Consider the following 20,249-nt stretch of genomic DNA (forward strand, 5'->3'; position numbering starts at 1 on the left):
AGATGGTGCTATTGTTTCATCAAGTCTTCTTTAGATCTTTGCTGGAAGATGGTGCTATTGTTTCTTCAAGTCTTCTTTATATCTTTGCTGGAAGATGGCGTTATTGTTTCATCAAGTCTTCTTCAGATCTTTGCTGGAAGATGGTGCTATTGTTTCATCAAGTCTTCTTTATATCTTTGCTGGAAGATGGTGCTATTGTTTCATCAAGTCTTCTTCAGATATTTGCTGGAAGATGGTGCTATTGTTTCATCAAGTCTTCTTCTGATCTTTGCTGGAAGACGGTGCTATTGTTTCATCAAGTCTTCTTCAGATCTTTGCTGGAAGATGGTGCTATTGTTTCATCAAGTCTTCTTTATATCTTTGCTGGAAGATGGCGCTATTGTTTCATCAAGTCTTTTTTAGATCTTTGCTGGAAGATGGTGCTATTGTTTCATCAAGTCCTCTTCAGATCTTTGCTAGAAGATGGTGCTATTGTTTCATCAAGTCTTCTTTAGATCTTTGCTGGAAGATGGTGCTATTGTTTCATCAAGTCTTCTTTAGATCTTTGCTGGAAGATGGTGCTATTGTTTCATCAAGTCTTTTTTAGATCTTTGCTGGAAGATGGTGATTTTGTTTCTTCAGGTCTTCTTCAGATCTTTGCTGGAAGATGGCTCTATTGTTTCATCAAGTCTTCTTTAGATCTTTGCTGGAAGATGGCTCTATTGTTTCATCAAGTCTTCTTTAGATCTTTGCTGGAAGATGGTGCTATTGTTTCATCAAGTCTTCTTCAGATCTTTGCTGGAAGATGATGCTATTGTTTCATCAAGTCTTCTTCAGATCTTTCCTGCAAGATGGCGCTATGTTTCATCAAGTCTTCTCCAGGTTTGGGCCGGAAATGGCGCTATTATTTCTTCAGGTCTTCTTTAGATCTTTGCTGGAAGATGGCGCTATTGTTTCATCAAATCTTCTTTAGGTCTGAGGCGAAAGATGGCACTATTATTTGATTAGATCTTCTTCTGATTTGGGCTGGAAGATGGTTCTATCGTTTGATGAAATCGTCACGAACCCGGATTGGGACAAGTTGGTGGCACTGACATTGTATCAAGGGACAACATACAAGAGAATATGATATTTTCTAATTTGTGCAATGACTTGTTTTCCCCTCTTTCGCCCATTCTGGCTGTGCATATGCACACATTTCCCCTACTTTTTATTTACCAGTCCTCAAATGAAGTGTCACCTCAGTCGGTGACAAACATAGGCTTGAAGCCAGAATAATTTTATTTATTTCCTGCTGTCTTAGATCGTAAGCTCTGTTTTTATCTCTGTGCTTTTGATGTTGTACTAAAGCCTCTTTCAGCTTAACTGTAGAGGGCTCAGGTGTTTGCACATGTGTATTGGAATTCTCACACAACTTTGTACAGATTGCTTTGATGAATACTTTCCTGAAACTTTCACCCAGAGAAACAGTCTGGATAGTGAATCTGTTAACTACAAAACTTTTAAAGCAAATTTTAGGCATTTCCTGTGCAGGTCTTGAAGTCGAGCTGTTCAAATTATTTAAAAGATATACGACAGTAGTTTCTGGGAAGTTTTTCTTGATTATTTGCAAAAAGATCCATCACAGTCAAACTGAAAGTAAGAAATTGGTCGGCCATGTTCTTCCCTTCAGCACTACTTGGTCGTCCCACATGTTAATCCCAGCTCACATCAATAACTAAATCCCTCTGTTCCCACAGTCATCATCACTTAGTTAAGTTCAAGTGTCCAGCCTCCTCAAGGGATTAGCTAAATGTGAGGAGATTGTGCCCCCGGCGTCCATGATCAGTGGAGAAAATGTCGGATGTGTGTCTTTGTGCACTAACTTATACCAACAGGGCTCGACAAATCCACTCGTCGCTTGTACTGACGAGTGGTGGCATGTGCAAAGTGAGAAAGGAGTGAAGAAACACTTGTCCTACCGGGCCAATGCATATTTAAATTGTAACAATTCATCTCTCATCAAATTTAATAAAATACCGTATTTTCTTGAGTCTTGTGCGCAATCATGTATAATGCGCTCCTGCTCTGGATAATTCAGTATTTTGACAAAAAAATTCGAGGATATTCACAGAATAAAATTACATTGTATCCCTTCAGCGAATTCAGGTAAACGAACAGGTGATAACAAACTTGGTCAGTTCAAATTTAAAATTTGAGATTAAACATCACGAGATATTATGATTTCCCATTCAAATTGTATTTCCTGTTCTGCTGGATTAAGAGTCAGATTACAGTGTGTTTTGTCTCCTAAACTAATCCGGAAACATCAATCAGCTGTACACACATTTTCTCCCAATCTACTGGTGATTCGGTTGAATATAACCCAATGATATATCTCCTAAGAATTTTGATGCAATGATTGAAAGAATTATATCTGGAACTATTATTTTATCAGGAGTAATATTTTCCAATATCGTTATATTTTAGTTTCAGCTTTACTATATATATTTAAAATAATAATATTCATAAGCAAAGTACTTTTGTACCGCTGATCACTGTTGCCGGATGTTTTTTTAAGTATTGAACAATTTGACTAGTCAACGTTGAGGCACGCAGTCGTGAATACTTTATGTTGACATATTATAGTCAAACTACAACAAATATTACTTTAATGAGTCAAAGTATGACATTTATGATATATATATACTTTATTTGTCAGAGAATGGATATATATATCCATTCTCTGACAAATAAATAGACTGATTGCTGTTAATAACAGTAAGTGGTGCAATCTAGTGATCACTTCACATTTATGAATGAAATTTTGAATAAATTATTGAAACAGGCTACAAACATGTCCAGATATACAATGAACACTTTTTGTAACCAGACAGTGTAATAGGACATAATTTATTTGCGTACTTCAGTACAGATTTGTTGACATATAATTCCTTGTGTTACATGCACCTGGTAACACACCACTCTTTTGACATATGTTGGTTTTTTTAAAAAAGGTATGCAAGATAATTTCTGACCTAAAATATGTTCTTTCTCTTTCACTTTCTTAGTGATAACAATATACATATCAATCCCAAATAGATGGCATGCTTGGCGACTGTCTGTTAGAGAAATAGGGGGCACGGGTGGCCGAGTCGTCTAAGGCGCCATGATTCGCTGTGCAGAGTTGCGTCCCTTGGGCATGCTAGAAACCTATGATTGTGGTATGGAATCCGGGTTCGCTCAAATTATGTTTCTAGGTTTGTCAGGACCATACCTGTGCTCATGGGTTTCACCGAAGTGGTAAACGTCTGAGACCTGCATCACTTCGGGCTTTCCTCCCACATTAAGCTGACATGCCGCGATATAACTGGAATACTGTTAAAAGCGGCGTTAAACCCAACTCACTCGCTCACTAACACAGACTTATGACAGTTGTAGCACTAAGCTGTATCATACAATAGCACCCAGGACAATCTTAGGACTTTGTCTGTGTGCACTAAGATATACCAACAAGCTCAGGACTTTGTTTCCACTGGAAAGGAACAAGGGTCTCTGCTGGACAGGTCCCTTGCATGCCATGCTTGTCATGAGAAATCCCCATGGAGGGGATGAGTTTGATGTGGCCTGTTGCTGTAGCCATGTTGTTTGTGTTGCAGGAAGAAGTTCAAGACTCGGTCGGGGCAGTCGATCAGACTCGTGGAACTCCTGGACGAGGGGCTGAAACGAGCAGAGGCTAAGCTGAAGGAGAAGGAACGAGAAAAGGTTTGTGCACCACTATTGTACCCCGTAATGGTTACAGGCTACAATTGGTCTTCAGCAAGCCATGCTTGTAACAAGACAAACAGGAATGGGTGGTCAGGCTCATGTAGTGTGGCTGTCTGTCACTTGTTTGTTTGTTTGTTGTTTAACGCCACACTCAACAATATTCCAGCTATATGACGGCGGTCAGTAAATAATCGAGTCAGGACCAAACAATCCAGTGATTGACATCATGAGTATCGATCCACACAATTGGGATATGATGAGCCTGACCACCTGATCCTGTTAGTAACCTCTTACGTCAAGCATAGTCACCTTTTACGGCAAGCATTGGTTGCTGAAGACCTATTCTACGCAGAATCTTCACAGGTCTCTGTCACTAGTGTGTTAAAGGCATCATCTTTGATGTTGTGTGGGTTTCTCCCTGTCCCTTGTGTCAGTATTCCTTCTGTTGTTTTTGTTCCTGTATTACTTTAATATCATAAAATGTGTTGAGGCCTAACTCCCTCAAGATCACTCAGTCACTCAGGATCACTCACTCTCAAGGTTCACTCACTCAGGCTACCTCACTCTTTCAGGATCACTCACTCTCAGGATAACTCACCCACTCAAGATCACTCACTCAGGCTCCCTCACTCACTCAGCCCCCCTCACTCACTCAGGCTCCCTCACTCAATCAGGCTCCCTCACTCACTCACTCACTCAGGCTCCCTCACTCACTCACTCAGGCTCCCTCCCTCACTCAGGACCACTCCCTCACTCACTCAGGCTCCCTCACTCACTCACTCAGGATCACTCACTCACTCACTCAGGACCACTCCCTCACTTACTCAGGCCCCCTCACTCACTCACTCAGGATCACTCACTCACTCACTCAGGACCACTCCCTCCCTCACTCAGGCTCCCTCACTCACTCAAGATAACTCACTCACTCACTCAGGCTCCCTCACTCACTCAGCCCCCCTCACTCACTCAGGCTCCCTCACTCAATCAGGCTCCCTCACTCACTCACTCAGGCTCCCTCACTCACTCACTCAGGCTCCCTCCCTCACTCAGGACCACTCCCTCACTCACTCAGGCTCCCTCACTCACTCACTCAGGATCACTCACTCACTCACTCAGGACCACTCCCTCACTTACTCAGGCCCCCTCACTCACTCACTCAGGATCACTCACTCACTCACTCAGGACCACTCCCTCCCTCACTCAGGCTCCCTCACTCACTCAAGATAACTCACTCACTCACTCAGGCTCCCTCACTCACTCAGCCCCCCTCACTCACTCAGGCTCCCTCACTCAATCAGGCTCCCTCACTCACTCACTCAGGCTCCCTCACTCACTCACTCAGGCTCCCTCGCTCACTCAGGACCACTCCCTCACTCACTCAGGCTCCCTCACTCACTCACTCAGGATCACTCACTCACTCACTCAGGACCACTCCCTCACTTACTCAGGCCCCCTCACTCACTCACTCAGGATCACTCACTCAATCAGGACCACTCCCTCCCTCACTCAGGCTCCCTCACTCACTCAAGATAACTCACTCACTCATTCAGGATTACTCACTCACTCAGGACCACTCCCTCACTCACTCAGGCTCCCTCACCCACTCGGGATCACTCACTCACTAAGGATCACTCACTCACTCAGGCTCCCTCACTCACTCAGGATCACTCACTCAGGATCACTCACTCACTCAGGCTCCCTCACTCACTCAGGATCACTCACTCACTCAGGCTCCCTCACTCACTCAGGATCACTCACTCAGGCTCCCTCACTCACTCAGGCTCCCTCACTCACTCAGGCTCACTCACTCACTCAGGATCACTCACTCACTCAGGATCACTCACTCACTCACTCAGGCTCCCTCACTCACTCAGGCTCCCTCACTCACTCAGGATCACTCACTCAGGATCACTCACTCACTCAGGCTCCCTCACTCACTCAGGATCACTCACTCACTCAGGCTCCCTCACTCACTCAGGATCACTCACTCACTCAGGCTCCCTCCCTCACTCAGGATCACTCACTCACTCACTCAGGCTCCCCCCCTCACTCACTCAGGCCCCCTCACTCACTCAAGATCACTCACCCACTCAGGATCACTCACTCAGGATCACTCACTCACTCAGGATCACTCACTCAGGATCACTCACTCACTCACTCAGGCCCCCTCCCTCACTCAGACTCCCTCACTCACTCAGGATCACTCACTCAGGATCACTCACTCACTCAGGCTCCCTCACTCACTCAGGATCACTCACTCACTCACTCAGGCTCCCTCCCACACTCACTCAGGCTCCCTCCCTCACTCAGGCTCCCTCACTCACTCAGGATCACTCACTCACTCAGGCTCCCTCACTCACTCAGGCTTCCTCACTCACTCAGGATCACTCACTCACTCAGGCTCCCTCACTCACTCAGGCTTCCTCACTCACTCAGGATCACTCACTCACTCAGGCGCCCTCCCTCACTCAGGCTCACTCACTCATTCAGGATCACTCACTCACTCAGGCTCCCTCACTCACTCAGGCTCACTCACTCAGGATCACTCACTCACTCAGGCTCCCTCACTCACTCGGGATCACTCACTCACTCAGGCTCCCTCCCTCACTCAGGCTCCCTCACTCACTCAGGCTCACTCACTCAGACTCACTCACTCAGGCTCCCTCACTCACTCAGGATCACTCACTCACTCAGGATCACTCACTCAATCAGGCTCCCTCACTCACTCAGGCTCCCTCACTCACTCAGGATCACTCACTCACTCAGGCTCCCTCCCTCACTCACTCAGGATCACTCACTCACTCAGGATCACTCACTCACTCAGGATCACTCACTCACTCAGGCTCCCTCCCTCACTCACTCAGGATCACTCACTCACTCAGGCTCCCTCACTCACTCAGGATCACTCACTCACTCAGGTTCACTCACTCACTCAGGTTCACTCACTCACTGAGGCCCCCTCACCAACGTAGGATCACTCCCTCACTCAGGCTCCCTCACTCACTCAGGATCACTCACTCACTCAGGCTCCCTCACTCACTCAGGATCACTCACTCACTCAGGCTCTCTCCCTCACTCACTCAGGATCACTCACTCACTCAGGCTCCCTCCCTCACTCACTCAGGATCACTCACTCACTCAGGCTCCCTCACTCACTCAGGCTCCCTCACTCACTCAGGATCACTCACTCACTCAGGATCACTCACTCACTCAGGCTCCCTCCCTCACTCACTCAGGATCACTCACTCACTCAGGCTCCCTCACTCACTCAGGATCACTCACTCACTCAGGTTCACTCACTCACTCAGGTTCACTCACTCACTCAGGCCCCCTCACCAACGTAGGATCACTCCCTCACTCAGGCTCCCTCACTCACTCAGGATCACTCACTCACTCAGGCTCCCTCACTCACTCAGGATCACTCACTCACTCAGGCTCTCTCCCTCACTCACTCAGGATCACTCACTCACTCAGGCTCCCTCACTCACTCAGGATCACTCACTCACTCAGGTTCACTCACTCACTCAGGTTCACTCACTCACTCAGGCCCCCTCACCAACGTAGGATCACTCCCTCGCTCAGGATCACTCACTCACTCAGGCTCCCTCACTCACTCAGGATCACTAACTCACTCTGGATACCTCACTCACCCAGGATCTCTTTTATCTTCGACAGAGAGCAACTTGATTAGGCCCTAAAAACAAAGAATCTCCCTTTACATGGTTCTGTAACAGGGTAACTTTGAGTTTTCTTTGTATCATTCATTGAATTGATTCCTGACTCTGTCCATGAAGGCTGTGACACACTAAACGATCATATGTTTGGACATTTGGCCGACTGAAGAGTTCTTTTTCTGTTGCCCAGCAACCTAATAATGAGTGGTAGTGTGACTGATTTTGATAGATTAAGGTATCTGTGAGCTAATTGGCATTGAGAGTTGGGCAACCCTGAAGGAGAGGTACCTCACAGTCAGTGGGAGATGCACAAGAACTCAGCCTAGACATTCGAGGATGATGCATCTCTGCTGCTGCCAAAAGTTATGCTTTTCACGTTGATTGAATAATTCCTTTGTCAACACCATTTGTTGTGATTGGGCAGAACAGACAGATATTGCAGCTGTTGTATTTGTGTGGTTATATTGGGCTTCACTAAGAAGATTTTTCTCGATGAGAGTTGATAGATGTCATCTTTGTTTGGAAAACTTGGTCAGGGTTGTTGGTAGTTATATAATAGGAGCATTTAGTTTGGTCAGGGTTGTTGGTAGTTATATAATAGGAGCATTTAGTTTGGTCAGGGTTGTTGGTAGTTATATAATAGGAGCATTTAGTTTGGTCAGGGTTGTTGGTAGTTATATAATAGGAGCATTTAGTTTGGTCAGGGTTGTTGGTAGTTATATAATAGGAGCATTTAGTTTGGTCAGGGTTGTCACTAGCATACAGTAGAATTTAGTTTGGTCAGGATTGTCGGTAGCATACAGAAACATTTAGTTTGGCCATGATTGTCTGTAGCATACAGAAACATTTAGTTTGGTCAGGATTATCACTAGCATGCAGAAACATTTAGTTTGGCCATGATTGTCAGTAGCATACAGAAACATTTAGTTTGGTCAGGATTGTCACTAGCATACAGAAACATTTGGTTTGGTCAGGATTATTACTAGCATACAGAAACATTTAGTTTGGCCATTATTGTCACTAGCATACAGAAACATTTAGTTTGGCCATGATTGTCTGTAGCATACAGAAACATTTACTTTGGTCAGGATTGTCACTAGCATACAGAAACATTTAGTTTGGCATGATTGTCACTAGCATACAGAAACATTTACTTTGGTCAGGATTATCACTAGCATACAGAAACATTTAGTTTGGTCAGGATTATCACTAGCATGCAGAAACATTTAGTTTGGCCATGATTGTCAGTAGCATACAGAAACATTTAGTTTGGTCTGGATTGTCACTAGCATACAGAAACATTTGGTTTGGTCAGGATTATTACTAGCATACAGAAACATTTAGTTTGGCCATGATTGTCACTAGCATACAGAAACATTTAGTTTGTTCAGGATTGTTGGTAGCATACAGAAACATTTAGTTTGGCCATGATTGTCACTAGCATACAAGAACATTAAGTTTGGCCATGATTGTCTGTAGCATACAGAAACATTTAGTTTGGCCATGATTGTCACTAGCATACAGAAACATTTAGTTTGGCCATGATTGTCACTAGCATACAGAAACATTTAGTTTGGTCAGGATTATCACTAGCATGCAGAAACATTTAGTTTGGCATGATTGTCATTAGCATACAGAAACATTTAGTTTGGTCAGGATTGTCACTAGCATACAGAAACATTTAGTTTGGTCAGGATTATCACTAGCATACAGAAACATTTAGTTTGGCCATGATTGTCAGTAGCATACAGAAACATTTAGTTTGGTCAGGATTGTCACTAGCATACAGAAACATTTAGTTTGGTCAGGATTATTACAAGCATACAGAAACATTTAGTTTGGCCATGATTGTCTGTAGCATACAGAAACATTTAGTTTGGTCAGGATTGTCACTAGCATACAGAAACATTTAGTTTGGTCAGGATTGTCACTAGCATACAGAAACATTTAGTTTGGTCAGGATTATCACTAGCATACAGAAACATTTAGTTTGGCCATGATTGTCACTAGCATACAGAAACATTTAGTTTGGCCATGATTGTCACTAGCATACAGAAACATTGAGTTTGGCCATGATTGTCACTAGCATACAGAAACATTTACTTTGGTCAGGATTGTCACTAGCATACAGAAACATTTACTTTGGTCAGGATTGTCACTAGCATACAGAAACATTTAGTTTGGCATGATTGTCACTAGCATACAGAAACATTTAGTTTGGTCAGGATTATCACTAGCATGCAGAAACATTTAGTTTGGCATGATTATCACTAGCATACAGAAACATTTAGTTTGGTCAGGATTGTCTGTAGCATACAGAAACATTTAGTTTGGTCAGGATTATTACTAGCATACAGAAACATTTAGTTTGGCCATGATTGTCTGTAGCATACAGAAACATTTAGTTTGGTCAGGATTGTCACTAGCATACAGAAACATTTAGTTTGGCCATGATTGTCACTAGCATACAGAAACATTTAATTTGGTCAGGATTGTCACTAGCATACAGAAACATTTAGTTTGGGCATGATTGTCACTAGCATACTGAAACATTTAGTTTGGCCATGATTGTCACTAGCATACAGAAACATTTACTTTGGTCAGGATTGTCACTAGCATACAGAAACATTTAGTTTGGCATGATTGTCACTAGCATACAGAAACATTTACTTTGGTCAGGATTGTCACTAGCATACAGAAACATTTAGTTTGGCATGATTGTCATTAGCATGCAGAAACATTTAGTTTGGCCATGATTGTCACTAGCATACAGAAACATTGAGTTTGGCCATGATTGTCACTAGCATACAGAAACATTTACTTTGGTCAGGATTGTCACTAGCATACAGAAACATTTAGTTTTGTCAGGATTGTCTGTATGATACAAGAGAATTTACTTTGGTCAGGATTGTCACAAGCATACAGAAACATTTACTTTGGTCACGATTGTCGGTAGCTTACAGGAGCATATAATTTGGTCAGGATTGTCACTAGCATACAGAAACATTTAGTTTGGTCAGGATTGTTGGTAGCATACAGAAACATTTAGTTTGGTCAGGATTGTTGGTAGCAAACAGAATCATTTACTTTGGTCAGGATTGTCACTAGCATACAGAAACATTTACTTTGGTCAGGATTGTTGGTAGCATACAGAAACATTTACTTTGGTCAGGATTGTCTGTAGCATACAGAAACATTTACTTTGGTCAGTATTGTTGGTAGCATACAGACAGATTTAGTTTGGTCAGGATTGTCGGTAGAATAGAAGAGCATTTACTTTGGTCAGGAGTGTCGGTAGCATATAGAAACATTTAGTTTGGTCTGTTGGTTTGAATGCATTTGCCTTTTTAAGGATTTGTAGGGAGACTGGTTTGACAGCTATTTGAGTTATTGAATAGATGTTGATTCCAGTAATTGTGGTAGTGTGCTAAATATAGCTTGTATTTCTAGATGTGAACTTTATCTGAGCTAGTTATAGATCCCAAGGACTAAAAGGTGGTGTTGACAATCTGGCATAATGTGTTATTTCCCATTCAACAAGTCGCTCCACTAAACCTGGAGCTCCTTCTTGTCTGACATGAACAGCCCAGCATGATGCAGTCCCTGTAATGTAATGAGAGTTAAGCTCTCCATTCTGGTGTTTAGGTGAGGTGTTTTCCTATACCCTGTTAGTGGTGTTGTTGACTTTGCACCTAGTCAGAGCTGAAGATCAGTTTAAAGTTTACATTTTGTTGGGTGTAGAGTGGCCATGGTCGACACAGTTGTATTGGGAACAATGGATGAAATTGTTGTGTCTTACTGACTGAACATACAAAGTTGTTTGAAGAGGGAGAATGGTCCACAGCCAGGGGCCCTTTTCCAGCCTGTAATCAGTTGTTATGTCTGTGCACGTTCGTGATGGACACCTGTTGTCCAGTTTACAAGGTGTGTGTTGTAATGAGGTGTTATGTCTATGCAGGTGTATCATGAACACCTGTTGTCCAGTTTACAAGGTGTGTGTTGTAATGAGGTGTTATGTCTATGCAGGTGTGTGATAAACACCTGTTGTCCAGATTACAAGGTGTGTGTTGTAATCCGAGGTTATGTCTGTGCAGGTGTGTGATGAACACCTGTTGTCCAGATTACAAGGTGTGTATTGTAATCAGATGTTATGTCTGTGCAGGTTCTGACCCCCGAGGAGCTGAAGAAGGCCCAGGAGGCTGTAGCATATGGCTGCATCAAGTACTCCGATCTCTGCCACAACCGCACACACGACTATGTCTTCTCCTTTGACAAGGTAATTTATAACTCGCTCATTGGCGATACCACTGTCTGATGACAATAAGCTGGTGTTACACAGTGTTTAATACCAAAGCACATGCTTGTGTACTGCAGGAACAAGTTTCACTAACAAATATTTAAAACTCCCTTGGCTAGTTAAACGACATTGCATGTGGAGATGATAAACCACAGAGGTGAGCTTGTACACACTCGACAACCACAACTGTGACCTTGACATTTGCAGACTAGGGCTGGGATGACTCCAAATGTATTACCCAGGTACCTAACCCCCATTGCCCGACCCTACCTGGGTAACCAATGTTGGTCTTGAGTAAGGTACTAAATGACCAATTGTGAATTGTTTAACCGGAGCCATGGTAAAACCTTCTTAGATACAAGCATAATACGATCTGATCATGCATACACTGAAGTTAACAGGAGCTTTATCTTTGCTCAAAGATATAAAAGTCAGAAGGAATGCGTTTGTAGCCACGTGCGGTATTTGTGTGTCCAGTGGCTGGGCTGTGAGTCAAAACGTGAAGCAGTTGAGACTATTGCAGACATATGAAAAAATGAATAAGTAATTTTGTGTCCTTCTTTCAGATGTTGGATGATCGAGGTAACACAGCCGCCTACCTACTATACGCCAACACTCGTATCAGGTAACTACATTCATTATCAGCCCCGGATACGGGTGCCGAAAAGACTTATTGCCATTTCTTACTGTGAAGAGTTGTGTCCCCTAGCTGTGACAGGATCTGTTGGTTGTGGGTTCATGTAACAGGTTCAACCCTATTGCTATCCTTGCTTTGTCCACACCATGCTCGTGTGTGCTTCATGGACATGGTAAACATCCATCACCATATGTCAAATATATATTATCACAAGTCATTAAAGTTTACAACTCTGAGGCTTTCATATCAAAAGACACGAGGCTGAATTATGTCTCTCCTCCGAAATCATTTTTTCAAGTTTTGCAGTTTGTAGACCATGCTAAACTGAAATACTTCTGCAAACTGTTGTTGGGGTAGGGTGGCCAAGTCATCTGAGGCGCTGAAATTCATGCAGAGTTGCGTCCCTTGGGCATGCCAGAACCTGTGATTGTGGGTTCAAATCCTATTTCATACTGATTATATTTCTAGGTTTGTTAGCACCATACCCATGCCTATGGGTTTCACCAAAGTGGTAAACGTCTGAGACATTCATCACTTTCCTCCCACATCAAGCCTGACATGCCATGATATAACTAAAAATACCGTTCAAAGCAGCACTAAACTTCACACAAGGTTAAACCCAAGCCCACGCCGATGAAGATTCTGATGTCACACAGAAAATAGCAGAATTCTGTCTCATATATCTTATTCAGAACATGCCTGTTTGGGGATCAGTAGTGTTGTGTGGGTAAACTGTTGACATCCAAATCACAATATTGACGAGAGAACTTGCACAACAATAATTGCTAGTAGGCATGCTTTAAATAGATGTACAATTTCAGAACTGAAACAAAATACCCCCCTGTTGCTATTGCTACTCATTCAGTTGTCAGTGTGGAATAGATTGAAGGGAGTCAGGTTCATTGAAGTCTTAGACAGTCTGGTTTTTGCTTTAAAACATTGAAACATTTCCTTTAGGTGCATTCCAGAAACCTATGATTGGGGGTTCAGGTTCCCAGATTTGCCCTGTGATGTTTCAAGGTTTGTCAGCACCATAACATCATCCTCCTGCATGACAGACACAGCCTGATATCACTGAACATTGTCAAAGCAAAGTTATACCAAACTCCCTCCCTAAAGAAGCCTTAAATCTGTGAAGTCTTTCAAAGGAATTTAGTTTGGTTTTACGCCGCTTTTAGCAATATTCCAGCAATATCATGGCATGGGACACAAGAAATGGGCTTCACACATTGTAAGCATGTCGGGAATCGAACCCGGGTCTTCGGCGTGACGAGTGAACGCTTTAACCACTTGGCTACCCGACCGCCCGAGCATTTTAGAAGTGGTGCACGTAAGGAAGACAAGTTTTGGAAGTCAACATCTTAGTTATGTGTTCCTCATAATAAAGAACTTGACATCCATTAATTCTCTTTCTCAAGTCTGTGATTTGCAGAATCAGAAAATATGTCCTGTAGTTTTAATTTTGTAGCAAAATCCCTCTGTGACTGCTAGGTGTCAACTCTTTGTTTGTCTGGTTAGGTCAATTGCCCGTCTGGCCAAAGTGTCTACAGATGATCTGAAGAAGGCAGCAAAGACCACCCAGATTGACTTGAGCCATGAGAAGGAGTGGAAGTTGGCCAAATGTCTGCTACGCTTCCCCGAGATCATCTGTAAAATCCTGGATGACCTTTACCTTCACACCCTGTGCGACTACCTGTACGAGATCTCCACGACCTTCACGGAGTTCTATGATAACTGCTACTGCATCGAGAAGGACAAGCAGACAGGTAATGTTCAGACCTTGTGTTCCTTATTTGTGTTCACACAATGACTCCAGACACTGTAGATAGGAAGATGCTGTAAAATCCCTTTGACACATTCTATACCTTCAAGGATTGCTCCCCTTGCTTGCCATCACGTTTGACCAACTCACACGACAAAATACGCTGCGCCCATGGAGATTCCATGTTTGAACAGGTCGCCAGTAACCCATTCTTGTTGTAAGTGGAGACTTAATGAATCAGTTGGTCAGACTCAGTGACTTGGTTGATGGCGAGTCATAGTAGCTCACAATATCAATCAGAGTGGCTCTTTTCTCACCCCTCACTCACTATTTGAAATTCCCACACTTAATTTCTAAAATCACCTTAATCGCTCTCTGGAACTGCCTCACTCACTCTCTGAAACCCCTCACTCTGAAATCCCTCTCACTCTCTGGATCTCCTCTCACTAACACTCGACCCGTGAAGATTCCGGGTAGAATAGGTCTTCAGCCACCCATGCTTGCCGTAAAAGGCGACTATGCTTGTCGTAAAAGGTGACTAATGGGATTGGGTGGTCAGGCTCGTTGACATGGTTGATGTGCATATCATCGATCCCAATTGTCTGGATTGATGCTCATGATGTCAATCACTGGACTGTCTGTTCCAGACTCAATTATTTACAGACCGCCGGAATATACCCGGAATATTGCTGAGTGCGGCGTTAAACAACAAACCAACCAAACCAAACTCACTAACACTCTGAAATCCCCTCACTCACTCTGAAACCCTTTCACTCACTTTGAAACCCCTTCACTTTCTCTGAAACCCCCTCACTCACTCTGAAGCCCCTCACTCACTCTGAAACTCTGAAACCCCCTCACTCACTCTGAAACCCCCTCACTCACTCTGAAGCCCCCTCACTCACTCTGAAACCCCTCACTCTTACTCTGAAACCCCCTCACTCTCTCTAAACCCCCCCCTTACTCACTCTGAAACCCCTCACTCACTCTGAAGCCCCGTCACTCACTCTGAAACCCCCTCTCTTACTCTGAAACCCCCTCACTCTCTCTGAAACCCCCTCACTCTCTCTGAAACCCCCTCATTCACTCTGAAACTCTCATTCACTCTGAAATCCCAGCACTCACTCTGAAACCCCCTCACTCACTCTGAAACCCCTTCACTCTCTCTGAAACCCCTGCACTCACTCTGAAACCCCCTCACTCACTCTGAAACCTCCTCACTCACTCTGAAACCCCCTCACTCACTCTGAAACCCCCACACTCACTCTGAAACCCCCTCACTCTCTCTGAAACCCCTGCACTCACTCTGAAACCCTCTCACTCACTCTGAAGCCCCCTCACTCACTCTGACACCCCCTCACTCACTCTGAAACCCCCGCACTCACTCTGAAACCCTCTCACTCAATCTGAAACTCTCACTCACTCTGAAACCCCCTCACTCTCTCTGAAACCCTGGCACTCACTCTGAAGCCCCCTCATTCACTCTGAAACTCTCATTCACTCTGAAATCCCAGCACTCACTCTGAAATCCTCTCACTCAATCTGAAACCCCCCCACTCACTCTGAAACCCCCACACTCACTCTGAAACCCTCTCAATCACTCTGAAACTCTCACTCACTCTGAAACCCCTTCACTTTCTCTGAAACCCTGGCACTCACTCTGAAACCCTCTCACTCAATCTGAAACTCCCTCACTCACTCTGAAACCCCCACACTCACTCTGAAACCCTCTCAATCACTCTGAAACTCCCTCAATCACTCTGAAACCCCCGTACTCACTCTGAAACCCTCTCACTCACTCTGAAACCCTCTCACTAACTCTGAAACTGCCACTCACTCTAAAACCCTCTCACTCATTCTGAAACCCCCTCACTCACTCTGAAACTCTCACTCACTCTGAAACCCCCTGTCACTCACCCTGAAACTCTCTCACTCACTCTCTGGGTGTACAATGCATGTAAACTGGCTGTCTTGCACACATATACACTCCCTTCTGCGACTTTCTCAGATGGGACTTTAATAGACAACCAGCTTTGAATTCGAATTTGTTTTTATTGATTGAGGAGACATTTATGTAAGGAAGCACCAGAGTAACTCTGTGAAACGCATGTTTTTCTTCTCACACTTTATCACAGAATATAAATGAGGCAGTTTTTTCCCAATCATGTTTAATGTGTTGGGAGCCATGTCGTTGTGTGGGCAGGTTGACATGCAGAGATGTGACTCGCCCGATAAACGTAGATAAATGCTCTGAAACCTAAGAAAAACAACTGGAGTGGATGATAGTTTCTCATTTACAAACATGGTCACAGGGAATGACAAATCTAACTCAAGTGCAAAATGTCGTTCAGAACATTAAACATTCCCAGTGTAGGTTTCAGATTACAAGTCTGACAGAGCAAGGTCCCAAACACTGTGAGTGATAGTTGTAGAAATACATTGAAATGGAAATTAGTGGAAGTTTTTAGGTTTAGGATGTCAGTCTCTTTTTTTTGCAATATATCTTGTTAACTGATTTGAGAATTAGGGATTCCAGATCACTGGAATATAGTGTAGCTATCATTGCATCTCCCTGGCATATAGTGTAGCTATCAGTGCATCTCTCTTGCATATAGTGTAGCTATCAGTGCATCTCCCTGGCATATATTGTAGCTATCAGTGCATCTCCCTGGCATATATTGTAGCTATCAGTGCATCTATCTGGTATATAGTGTAGCTATCAGTGCATCTCCCTGGCATATATTGTAGCTATCAGTGCATCTCCCTGGCATATGGTGTAGCTATCAGTGCATCTCCCTGGCATATGGTGTAGCTATCAGTGCATCTCCCTGGCATATATTGTAGCTATCAGTGCATCTCCCTGGCATATAGTGTAGCTATCAGTGCATCTCTCTGGTATATAGTGTAGCTATCAGTGCATCTACCTGGCATAGAGTGTAGCTATCAGTGCACCTCTCCAGGATATAGTGTAGGTATCAGTGAATGTCCCTGGCATATACTGTAGCTATCAGTGAATGTCCCTGGCATATAGTGTAGCTATCAGTGCATCTCCATGGCATATAGTGTAGCTATCAGTGCATCTCCCTGGCATATACTGTAGCTATCAGTGCATCTCCCTGGCATATAGTGTAGCTATCAGTGCATCTCCCTGGCATATAGTGTAGCTATCAGTGCATATCCCTGGCATATAGTGTAGCGATCAGTGCATCTCTCTGGCATATAGTGTAGCTATCAGTGCATCTCCCTGGCATATAGTGTAGCTATCAGTGCATCTCCCTGGCATATAGTGTAGCTATCAGTGCATCTCCCTGGCATATAGTGTAGCTATCAGTGCATCTCCCTGGCATATAGTGTAGCTATCATTCTGCCTTCCAGGTATAGTGTAGCTATCAGTCCCCCTCTCCAGCATATGGTGTAGCTATCAGTGCATCTCCCTGGCATATAGTGTAGCTATCAGTGCATCTCCCTGGCATATAGTGTAGCTATCAGTGCATCTCCCTGGCATATAGTGTAGCTATCAGTGCATCTCCCTGGCATATAGTGTAGCTATCACTGCATCTCCCTGGCATATGGTGTAGCTATCAGTGCATCTCCCTGGCATATAGTGTAGCTATCAGTGCATCTCCCTGGAATATAGTGTAGCTATCAGTGCATCTCCCTGGCATATAGTGTAGCTATCAGTGCATCTCCCTGGCATATAGTGTAGCTATCAGTGCATCTCCCTGGCATATAGTGTAGCTATCAGTGCACATCCGGGATATAGTGTAGCTATCAGTGCATCTCCCTGGCATATAGTGTAGCTATCAGTGCACCTCCCTGGCATATAGTGTAGCTATCAGTGCATCTCCCTGGCATATAGTGTAGCTATCACTGCATCTCCCTGGCATATGGTGTAGCTATCAGTGCATCTCCCTGGCATATAGTGTAGCTATCAGTGCATCTCCCTGGCATATAGTGTAGCTATCACTGCATCTCCCTGGCATATAGTGTAGCTATCAGTGCATCTCCCTGGCATATGGTGTAGCTATCAGTGCATCTCCCTGGCATATAGTGTAGCTATCAGTGCATCTCCCTGGCATATAGTGTAGCTATCAGTGCATCTCCCTGGCATATAGTGTAGCTATCACTGCATCTCCCTGGCATATAGTGTAGCTATCAGTGCATCTCCCTGGCATATAGTGTAGCTATCAGTGCATCTCCCTGGCATATAGTGTAGCTATCAGTGCATCTCCCTGGCATATAGTGTAGCTATCACTGCAACTCCCTGGCATATGGTGTAGCTATCACTGCATCTCCCTGGCATATAGTGTAGCTATCAGTGCATCTCCCTGGCATATAGTGTAGCTATCAGTGCATCTCCCTGGCATATAGTGTAGCTATCAGTGCATCTCCCTGGCATATAGTGTAGCTATCACTGCAACTCCCTGGCATATGGTGTAGCTATCACTGCATCTCCCTGGCATATAGTGTAGCTATCAGTGCATCTCCCTGGCATATAGTGTAGCTATCAGTGCATCTCCCTGGCATATAGTGTAGCTATCAGTGCATCTCCCTGGCATATAGTGTAGCTATCAGTGCATCTCCCTGGCATATAGTTTAGCTATCAGTGCATCTCCCTGGCATATAGTGTAGCTATCAGTGAATGTCCCTGGCATATAGTGTAGCTATCAGTGCATCTCTCTGGCATATAGTGTAGCTATCAGTGCATCTCCCTGGCATATAGTGTAGCTATCAGTGCATCTCCCTGGCATATAGTGTAGCTATCAGTGTTTCTCCCTGGCATATAGTGTAGCTATCAGTGCATCTCCCTGGCATATGGTGTAGCTATCAGTGCACCTCTCCAGGATATAGTGTTGCTATCAGTGCATCTCCCTGGCATATAGTGTAGCTATCAGTGCATCTCCCTGGCATATAGTGTAGCTATCAGTGCATCTCTCTGGCATATATTTTAGCTATCAGTGCATCTCTCTGGCATATAGTGTAGCTATCATTCTGCCTTCCAGGTATAGTGTAGCTATCAGTGTTTCTCCCTGGCATATGGTGTAGCTATCAGTGCACCTCTCCAGGATATAGTGTAGCTATCAGTGCATCTCCCTGGCATATGGTGTAGCTATCAGTGCACCTCTCCACGATATAGTGTAGCTATCAGTGCATCTCCCTGGCATATAGTGTAGCTATCAGTGTTTCTCCCTTGCATATGGTGTAGCTATCAGTGCACCTCTCCAGGATATAGTGTAGCTATCAGTGTTTCTCCCTGGCATATATTTCAGCTATCAGTGCATCTCTCCAGCATATAGTGTATCTACCATTGAATGTCCCTGGCATATACTGTAGCTATCACTGCATCTCCCTGGCATTTGATGTGACGATCAGTGCTATTGATTCAAGGGAGATAACTGTTGATAAAGTATGTCTGTGTGTTTCAGGTGAAGTGAAGAAGATCAACATGAGTCGTCTCCTGCTGTGTGAGGCCACAACTAACATCATCAGCGCCATCTTCCACATCCTGGCCATTAACCCTCTGGAGAAGATGTAGAGGTCGACCAAGTGGACACCAGTCATAACTATGCTGACATTCTATCTCAAGTTATCTCCCCCTAACCCTTACCTCAGAACCTTCAGCAGTCAGTCAGTAAAGTACCAACTTATGGTCCGGGTTTGAATCCTGTATTATTCAGAGTATTGCATACTCTATACTCTATCTGTCGTTTACCCAATTGTTAAACAGACTTGCTCAACAAATATTTTTTGTTGTCAAAGGAAATTGCATTGTTCTTTAGAAATGTGGTATCAAATGTTTTTACAAGCTACCTAGATTTGTCTTACAGATTTTGCGCTGTTTTTTTTTTACAAGTCAAGCAGGTTGAATCAATCCATATAGATACCAACTTCTGCAGCCGTATGACACTGACAAAGTAGACTTATCTTATGGAGAACAACTTCTTTAATACTGTTAAAGGCGACGTTTCCTTCCTTATACCATTGTCAAGCAAGACTGGATGACACTGGATGGAGACTGGTGGCCTGCTTAATGTCTGTTATCTGAACATCCAGCTAGTGTGGTTCAATATGAGTTGAATGTCAGACAATGGTGTCATGTGTTGATTTGTATACTTGCAGTATACTTTCTTGTTAGGAAACAATTGTGAATAA

The 20,249-nt window shown here is 43.9% G+C and overlaps 1 protein-coding gene across 1 annotated transcript in view; it reads left to right on the forward strand.

Annotated features, from left to right (window-relative positions):
* Window positions 1-20,249, forward strand: part of LOC139449408 (arginine--tRNA ligase, cytoplasmic-like) — a 146,062-nt gene extending 125,813 nt beyond the window's left edge. The window contains exons 11-15 of the mRNA XM_071230777.1: window positions 3,618-3,723; window positions 11,563-11,676; window positions 12,264-12,322; window positions 13,853-14,100; window positions 19,523-20,249. Coding sequence (XP_071086878.1) covers window positions 3,618-3,723; window positions 11,563-11,676; window positions 12,264-12,322; window positions 13,853-14,100; window positions 19,523-19,632 — 637 coding nt within the window. The 3' untranslated portion in view covers window positions 19,633-20,249. The remainder of the gene's footprint in view (window positions 1-3,617; window positions 3,724-11,562; window positions 11,677-12,263; window positions 12,323-13,852; window positions 14,101-19,522) is intronic.

This window comes from Haliotis cracherodii, unplaced genomic scaffold (genome assembly GCF_022045235.1).
Source record: "Haliotis cracherodii isolate W230 unplaced genomic scaffold, xgHalCrac1.p SCAF_8, whole genome shotgun sequence".
NCBI classification, from domain to species: Eukaryota; Metazoa; Mollusca; class Gastropoda; order Lepetellida; family Haliotidae; genus Haliotis; species Haliotis cracherodii.